This window comes from Mesoplodon densirostris, chromosome 18 (genome assembly GCF_025265405.1).
Source record: "Mesoplodon densirostris isolate mMesDen1 chromosome 18, mMesDen1 primary haplotype, whole genome shotgun sequence".
NCBI classification, from domain to species: Eukaryota; Metazoa; Chordata; class Mammalia; order Artiodactyla; family Ziphiidae; genus Mesoplodon; species Mesoplodon densirostris.
The window spans coordinates 47,897,012-47,905,960 of NC_082678.1; the positions used below are offsets into that span (position 1 = coordinate 47,897,012).

General features: G+C 59.8%; 1 protein-coding gene across 1 annotated transcript in view; it reads left to right on the top strand.

Annotated features, from left to right (window-relative positions):
• Window positions 1-8,431, top strand: part of RTN4RL1 (reticulon 4 receptor like 1) — a 31,625-nt gene extending 23,194 nt beyond the window's left edge. The window contains exons 3-4 of the mRNA XM_060082801.1: window positions 5,865-5,997; window positions 7,073-8,431. Coding sequence (XP_059938784.1) covers window positions 5,865-5,997; window positions 7,073-8,431 — 1,492 coding nt within the window. The remainder of the gene's footprint in view (window positions 1-5,864; window positions 5,998-7,072) is intronic.
• Window positions 8,432-8,949: the final 518 nt, after the last annotated feature.

An 8,949-nucleotide genomic window follows, 5' to 3' on the forward strand; every position in this document is an offset into this window, starting at 1 on the left:
TATGAGCCCCAGGGGAGCTTCACGAGGTGAAGGTAGAGCTCACATGCCCTGGGCTTTGTGCAGAGAGCTGGCAGCTCCAGGTGTGGGGGGATGGACTGGGAGAGAGGGCCAAGTTCAGGGGTCAAGACCCCGTCCCCATCTGCTAAGTCCTGGGGCAGCCAAGGCCTGGCAGGGAGCTTGTACTTGAGCTTGAGCTCTGACTCGGTATCTGATCTATCAGGTACCTCTGCCAAGCCTCTGGGGCCTGGGAGCACCAGGGTGGGTGGGGCGAAAGCCAGGGTCCACGGGGGAGAGGCTACAGCAGCTCCCTTTGATGCAGTAGCTGTAACGCAGTCATCAGCCTTGGAAGCACATCCCCTGCAGCTGAACCTGGTACCGGTTTAAGGCACCACCTCACTGAGTGCTGCCGACACCCAAGAAGGCAAACGCTCTGACTCCCAGTTCCCAGACTAAGAAACTGAGGCTGTGGAGCTTTAGTGACCTGCCTGAGCTTGTCCAGCTGATATGTGCTCCCACTGAGGCTGGTCCCAGGCCCAGGCAGTTCATGGATACAGAGCTGCCTGTGCCGGGCTCTGGTGTCCCCCGACCTCCCCTGCCCATGCAGGGACCCCCGAAACGAGGAGGTGGTAGATACGGGTAGGCAAAGGATAGGGGAGCCCAAGTTTGCTCCAACAAGGCCCCCTGAGAGCTCGGCAACCCAATTAGCACGACGTTCCTGGCCAGGCCTGCTCGGGGGACCAGCCGCAGAGGATGAAAGCTGAAAGGTTATTCCAACAAGGGGCCGCCCACTTCCCAGCTGAGACTGATCCTGGTGTGCTGGAGGGGCTTGGAGTGGGTACATAATTCAGCGTGTCAGGAGGAGAGGGGGAGCTATAGGCAAAGCCAGAGTGGGCGCTGAGATAAGACGGGGATATCAAGGATGGATGTGCCTCTCCTTGGAAGAGGGCCCTAACGCCTCTCCAGGGTGGAGTTCGGGATGCTCAGGATGAAAGTATTGGGCGGCCAGCCCCCTTGATGGTCTCCAGACACAAGTGTGTGCTGACATATGCACATGCATGTATTCAGAGACGTGCACATGGCCATGTACACACACATAGATAAATACACACGTAGATAGATGTGCACAGATCCACATACACACACACAGGCTCTGTCTAGGGCCCAGGCTGCAGGCACAGGGCCTGAGCTGTGGGTCTCTGGAGAACACTCACACTTCATGCCTGCCTGTTTATTCCCTCTCCATCCTGTGGCCGGAAGTTTTTTGGGGGCCAGGACAGTCCTGGTCCCCAGGTAGGGTGACTAACATTTGTTTGGGACTTTCAGATATTGGCACTAAAAATCCTGTGTCCTGGGAACCCCCCGAGTCTTAGGCAAACCTGCTCTGGTCACCTGCCCCAGGCCCCAGGCAGGCCTGGTGTGTATCTTCCCTCCCAGAGCCCTCCTCACCACCTGTCACCTCTCTGCTGGCCAAGGGTCCCTTGGGAGAGAGCCAAGCCTGAGTCTCTACTGTCACCCCAGAGGCCTCTGTACTAATAAGAACCATTATGTTTATTGAGCACCTACTATGAGCCCGGCTCTGGGCCTAGGGTTTTCTTCTTGAGCACCTACTGTATGCCAGGCACTGTTCTAGGCCCTGGGGGTACAGCAGGGAACACACCAGACAAAATCATTGTCCGCATGGAGCTGCCCACTCAGTGAGGGGAGACAGAAAATAAACAAGATAAATAAATAAATGAGGTGAATTTATTAGGAGAGAATGAATGTTATGGGGAAAAGTAAAACGAGGAAGGAGCCATTTAAAATAGGCTGCTGGGGGCCTCCCTGGTGGCGCAAGTGGTTAAGAGTCCGCCTGCCGATGCAGGGGATACGGGTTCGTGCCCCGGTCTGGGAGGATCCCATATGCCGCGGAGCGGCTGGGCCCGTGAGCCATGGCCGCTGGGCCTGCGCATCCGGAGCCTGTGCTCCGCAACGGGAGAGGCCACAACAGTGAGAGGCCCACATACCGCAAAAAGAAAAAATAAATAAATAAATAAAATAAAATAAAATAAAATAGGCTGCTGGGGGGAATTCCCTAGCGGTCCAGTGGTTAGGACTCCGCGCTTCCACTGCTGAGGGCTCGGGTTCAATCCCTGATCAGGGAACTAAGATCCCACAAGCCAAGCGGCATGGCCAAAATAAAAATAATAATAAAAATAAAATAAAATAGGCTGCTGCGGAAGGCCTCACTGAGAAGGTGACATGAGGAGGTACCTGAATGGTGAGGTGCCCTGCAGGTACCCTGGGAAGTGCTCCGGGCAAGAGGGGACAGCACACACATATGCTGGAGCAGGACACGCCTAGCACTGAGAGGACCAGAGGAGGAGGAAAGCCAGCTCTGCCCTGGCTGGCTTCCTTGTCTCCGGGAAGTGGCCTGTGCTTGGGTGTGGCGCAAAGAGACAGTGCTGAGTGGCCTGAGGCGCCAGTCGCTCTGTGAGCACAGCTGGCCTGGCCTGAGGCTGTTATCCAGCCAGCAGAGTCATCCCGTTAGCTTAGAGAGGAGCATCTGGCAAGGCTGGGGCAGCAGGTGGGCCAGGAGCCGAGCCCAGGGCAGGGGGAGGGCAGGCTGCCGAGGCAGAAGGACTGACCACATGGCTGACCAGTCTCCAAGCCTCAGAGAGCCCCACGGAGCTGCCTGGGGGCTCCTGGGGATGCCAACCCATCGGGCTGTCCCTGCACAGGCGTAGGGAGGGGCAGGCATCAGACTCAGGTCAGGGTGAGGCCCAAGACCTTCAGGCCGGGGAGGACTGACCAGCCCTCAGATGAGGCTGCCCCACCTGCCCTGCTCACCAGCTGTGTGGCCTTGGTCGGCCACTCCCCTCTGTGACTCATTTCCTCCTCTGTGAAATGGTGCGGCACCCGTGGGGTGCCATGAGGATCCCATGTAAAGAACGTGGTACTCAGGGCTGGGTCCTGTTTGGTTAGCTCCCTTCCTGCTTCCGGGGGCGGGGAAGCTACAGGACCCCTGCCACGCTGGCCATCTGGCCTAGGACAGGAGCAGGGGCCCTGTCAGCGCTGGTCCCAGTAGGGAGCTGTCTGGCCTCCCCAGCCCTGGGTGCCCCTCACCCAGCTGAGCTGTAGTTACAGCATCTTAGGGAGCTCTGGTTACTTAGAGGCTGAGAGAGGGCCTGCCACCTGCTTCCCCACCTCAGTACCTTTGCACATGCTGTGCCCTCTGCCTGGAATGCCCTTTCCACACATCCCACCAGGTCCAACCCCTATCTTATGAATGGGCTGCTGAGTGGACTGGGTGAGGGGCCCACCCATGACAGGCTACTCACCCCGGCCCCCACAGGTCCCTGCTCAGCAGATGAGGGGTTTGGGGATTTGTAGGAAGGAGGACATGAAAACAGTACCCGCTCTCTTTTCCTGCACATCCTTTGTGCTGGCAGGGGAGCAAGAGGACTCTGTGGAGGAGGTGGCACAAGGCAGCAGGTGCCTTCCCCATGCACACACCTAGATGCCTGCTCTGGGCCTGGCACCTGCTGGACTGCCTGGTATTGAGACCCCCATCTGCTAGTCCACGAGGACCTGCCAAGTTCATCCCAGGCCCCCCCAACCCCGGCACTCAGGATACTCCAGGACTCTGGCAGCAAGTGTTGAACGGAGGAGGGAATGAATGAGGCTGCAGAGATGTGTGTGAGCTCATGTGTGGGAGGCCAGGAGGTCTGGGAGCCGCTCAGCAGACAGGTGGATGCCCCCGGAGGAGTGGGGGGAGCAGGGGGAGGAGGGGGCGGCGGAGGAGAACCTGAGAAGTCCGGAGTTTGAGTCCCCGCCTTGCTTTCTTCAGCCCCGTCAGGCAGAGCAGCCCCCTTGCCCCCCCAGAAGGGGGCGAGGAGGCTGATGAGAGGAAGTGCAAGGCTCCTCCATGGAGACTTTTATTCCTGCTAATTTGCAATCTTAAAATGCACAGCAAAGGCACCGATGTCATTGTTAGTACATTAACCAGCAATCAGCAGGTCGGGGCTCCCATGGGCAACACAGAGGGGGCACAGGGGGCACAAGAGGAGCCGTGGCGATGCAGTGCAGAGCCTGCCTGGGAAGAAACGGGCAGGGTGATGATCCATGGCCAGAGCACCCGCTGGCTCAGGCAGGGGTGCCAGAGGCAGGTGGGATTGGCTGGGAGAGGTGGTCCAGGGCTGGCCTTGAAGATGGGACCAGCTTCCAGAGTGGAGAAGCAGACTCAGGTGAGACCCACCCCAGTGCCTAGTGGGAGGGGGCAGGGGTACCTGCAAGAGCGGTTCCCCTGGCCCAGGTCCCCTGGCATCTGGGCGGTGCTGGAGGATGGAGAGCAGCTCTAAGCATCGGCTGGGGTCCCTGCCTTCTCCTGGGCCCCTCTCAGAGGAACAACAGCACAGTGGCTCCCGTCCTGGGTGCCACCTTTACACCACCCAGCCCCGCCCCCGATATCTGACCCCTCCCACCTGCCAAAGTGTGTTCATACGCCAGCTGCTAAGCCCACGCCTAGATTTTTGTACAGTTGGCTCTTTTACCCAAACCATGGTCTTCGCCTGTTTTCCCCTGTGCCCCAGCACCCCTGGGAGCACCTGTGTGAGGGAGGGGTGTGGCTCTTTGTGGAGTCCCCCACCCCCACCCCGCCTCTCTGGGGACGTTTCAGAGAATCCCCCCCAGGGCCTTACAGAGAGGAGCCACAGCAGCAGGCAGATGGACTGTCTGCCCCACCCCAGGTCAGGGGGCAGGAAAAGTCCCGCAGCCCCCACCAGGCAGGGTAGTTCTGCGGATCAGAGGGGTGAGAGCAGAAGCGCTTTGTAAACTCTCTAAGCCGCACAGGTGTCGGCGGTATTAGCGCTGAGCCTGCCACGTGAACGGCTCTCCCTGCCTGACTTAAGGGAATGCCTTGTCTTTGCAGGACCCCAAGGGGTGGGGTCTGCTGTGGCCCTGTGGTTCCCATGAATGGCCCCAGCCCTGTCCCCTTCAGCACAGGGAGCACCCTGAACACCCTTGAGCTAGGAGGGGCACCCTGGGCTCCCTCAGAGTGGCAGGGTGGGGGCACCTCGCTGGGGGCAGCCTGGGCAGGGCCGAGGAGCAGCGCAGAGCTGAGCTAGCGGACAGGGAGGGGCAGGCTCTGAACGGGCAGCTGCAGTGCACTGGGCCCGCCTCCCAGCCTGGGTGTTGGAGGCTCAAGGCAGTGGGCAGGCTCCCCAAGAGTCAGTTGGGGTTTGGGGCCCAGGCTCCTAGAGGGTCCTCACTGTCCTGTCTCCTCCTGTGGGCCCGGGGCCCACTGGCCAGACCTAGGAGAGCAGTAGTGGACTGGAGGTCAGACTCCACGCGGGGAGCGCTGGCATAGCCACCATCTCCGACTCTTGTTACACAGGGGGAAACTGAGGCTGAGGAGGCCCCCGCCCGGGGCCTGGCCTGCAGACTGTCCGATGGTTTCAGTGACTGAAGCAGGGCATCGAGGCCACACAGATCGTGGCCCAGCCCAGAAAGGGACCTCACAGCTGCTCTGTCACCGCCACCACTGCCCAGGTCATAACTGCTCTGAAATCGCAACCAAACACAATTACGCAAAAACCGAATCATGTGTGATGATTTTTATGTGTTGGAAACGTTTGGTCAACGCCGGGTGATTACAGGGGGACGGGAAGCAGCTGTTACCCTCTGGGAGCCCATAACTCCCAACAGCTGGGAGCTGTCACTTTTTTATGACACTGTTTCTGTGGGGAAAGAGGGAGCGGCAGTCGTGGTGAGGCCCACCTGAGCCCAGGCAGACGGCTGGGGTGGCGGCCGGCCTGAGGCTGGGAGCGGGGCTGGCCTGAGAGTGGCCAGGAGGGCTGGTTCTCTCGTTCAACATGCTCCGGGCACAGCTGGCAACGGGAAGAAATCGGCCGAACTGCCTCAGGCCCTCGGCTCTCCCCAGGGGCCTGGCTGGCCAAGCTAGAAGGGAAGGATCGGGAGGCCAACCCAGGCAGAGACGAGAGGGCTGCCCGGCCCTGCAGGGTGGGGGTGTACAGGCCTGGAGCCCGCCCCCCCAACACTGGCATACCTGCCAGGCTGCCTGGGGCAGCTGCGAGCCTGGAAAAAGGCAGGTAATGATGATCATCCATAATGAGGCTGCTCCGATAATGAGCGTGGGGCTATTATCCGACCACGGGCTGGACACATCGAAAATAAATTATTTTAAGGATCCATTAACAAATGCCTAATTAATGCCCAATTAGACGGAAGCGACAGAGGAAATGCTCGGGACAATCGCTAGGCAGGGCCTGATTTGCAGCTACAGCCTGGGATCTCCAGCGAGAGGGGAGGGCCCGGAAGGCAGACCCCAGTTGGGGGCAGCCTCATTCTGGCTGCTCCTTGGACCCCAGAACCATCAGCCCTGGTGCCTCCCCCAGTCCATCACGAACACACACACACACACACACACACACACACACACGTCCTTTGTGAGGGACAACTATTACTATTTAGAAATGAAGAAACTGAGGCACAGGGGGTGGAGCATACATGAGGACCTGGAAGGTACTGTAAATGAGAAATCTTTCAAGATAAACTTTGGTGTCATGCATGCATGCTTTGTTATTGGGAATAATTTAAATAAAAAGACTCTTCAGGAGTCCATATGAGATATTTACTTTGTTAGAACAGGACTTTGCACCACTATCTGTTCAGGCAGATCAAAGCAAGTAAGTGGCAGAGCTTGGACAGGAACCCGAAGCTAGCTGCTGTGTCCATGGGTTGTGACCCCAATCCTACCAGGGCTGATAGAGCCTAAGGGGGCGGGGCTCAGAAGCTATAGGCGGGGCTAGGGGTTTGCTGGGTGGGGCCAAGGAAGTATGCCGGGTGTGGGGGGATCAGAGTCTCTACCTCAACCCATCTCATAGCCCAGGCTGGGATAGAACCCCCAGCAGAGGTGGGGCACCAGGGCATGGGGGGCCATCAAGAGCCAGGACCTCGGGGGGCTTTGACCCCAGACCGCTGAGTGCAGCAAAGACGAGGACAGAGCCCCAGCGGCCTAAGAGGGTCACGTGCCCATCGAGCCCGGCACCCAGAGTGTCTCCCACCTCCTGGGCAGCCCCTGACCTGGCTGTGCTCTCTCTCCCTGCCAGGGTGCTGTGTGGAACTGCTGCTGCTGCTGCTGGCCGGGGAGCTGCCCCTGGGCGGCGGCTGCCCGCGGGACTGCGTGTGCTACCCTGCACCCATGACGGTCAGCTGCCAGGCGCACAACTTCGCCGCCATCCCCGAGGGCATCCCGGAGGACAGCGAGCGCGTCTTCCTGCAGAACAACCGCATCACCCTCCTCCAGCAGGGCCACTTCAGCCCCTCCATGGTCACCCTGTGGATCTACTCCAACAACATCACCTTCATTGACCCCAACACCTTCCAGGGCTTCGTGCACTTGGAGGAGCTGGACCTCGGCGACAACCGGCAGCTGCGGACGCTGGCGCCCGAGACCTTCCAGGGCCTGGTGAAGCTCCATGCCCTCTACCTCTATAAGTGTGGGCTTAGTGCCCTGCCGGCCGGCATCTTTGGTGGCCTGCACAGCCTGCAGTACCTCTACCTGCAGGACAACCACATCGAGTACCTCCAGGACGACATCTTTGTGGACCTGGTCAACCTCAGCCACCTGTTTCTCCACGGCAACAAGCTGTGGAGCCTAGGCCAGGACAACTTCCGGGGCCTGGTGAACCTGGACCGGCTGCTGCTGCACGAGAACCAGCTGCAGTGGGTCCATCACAAGGCTTTCCACGACCTCCGCAGGCTGACCACCCTCTTCCTCTTCAACAACAGTCTCTCTGAGCTGCCGGGCGACTGCCTGGAACCCCTGGGGGCCCTGGAGTTCCTCCGCCTCAACGGGAACGCCTGGGACTGTGGCTGCCGGGCGCGCTCCCTGTGGGAATGGCTGCAAAGGTTCCGTGGCTCCAGCTCCGCTGTCCCTTGTGTGTCCCCCGAGCCTCTGCATGGCCAGGACCTGAAGCTGCTGAGGGCCGAGGACTTCCGGAACTGCACGGGGCCGGCGTCTCCGCACCAGATCAAGTCGCACACGCTCACCACCACTGACAGGGCCGCCCGCAAGGAACACCACCCACCCCGTGGCCCTGCCAGGGACAAGGACCACCCGCACGGCCATCTGCCCGGCTCTCGGTCGGGCTACAAGAAGCAGGGCAAGAACTGCACCAGCCACAGGAATCGCAACAAGGTCTCGAAGGCGGGCACCAGGAAGCAGGCCCACGAGCTGCAGGACTATGCCCCTGACTACCAGCACAAGTTCAGCTTTGACATCATGCCCACGGCACGGCCCAAGAGGAAGGGCAAGTGTGCCCGCAGGACCCCCATCCGTGCCCCCAGCGGGGTGCAGCAGGCCTCTTTGGGCAGTTCCCTGACAGCCTCGCTCCTGGCCTGGATACTGGGGCTGGTGGTCACTCTTCGCTGAGGACACAGGGCACCAGCACCCAGAACTGCCACATGTCCACCAAGGAACAGGATTTCTTTTCCATTTTTACAAGTGGAGGATCTGCTGGGTTTCAGGCAAAGGCTGGTAGAGGCTTCAGCTGTTGTCTGGGCCCTGCCCGGTGGATTATAAACACAAAGTGTACAGCCCCAAGCGGGAGGGGATTAGTTCATCCCACCCAGCTGTCCCAGCCAGCCCCCGGCCGAGCACCTATGGACAGCATCCCCCCAGCAAGGCAGTTAAAGCCGCAGAGCGAATCCTTCATTAGCAACGATGGGACAGTGCCCCACGGGAGCTGGGTTCTGTGGACTCCTGGTCATTTGGAGAGGCCTGAAGGGCTCCCGCCACTTCCAGAGGAAGCAGGACTCAGAGAACAGACAAGGGTCACCAAAGAAGCTGGGTCCACCAGCTATCTGGGAGCACACGAGCCGGTGGCATTTTGGCTCTTGCCTGAGGCCACTTTTAGTCACCCTGCCCTGAATCCAACCATGTGCCACCTT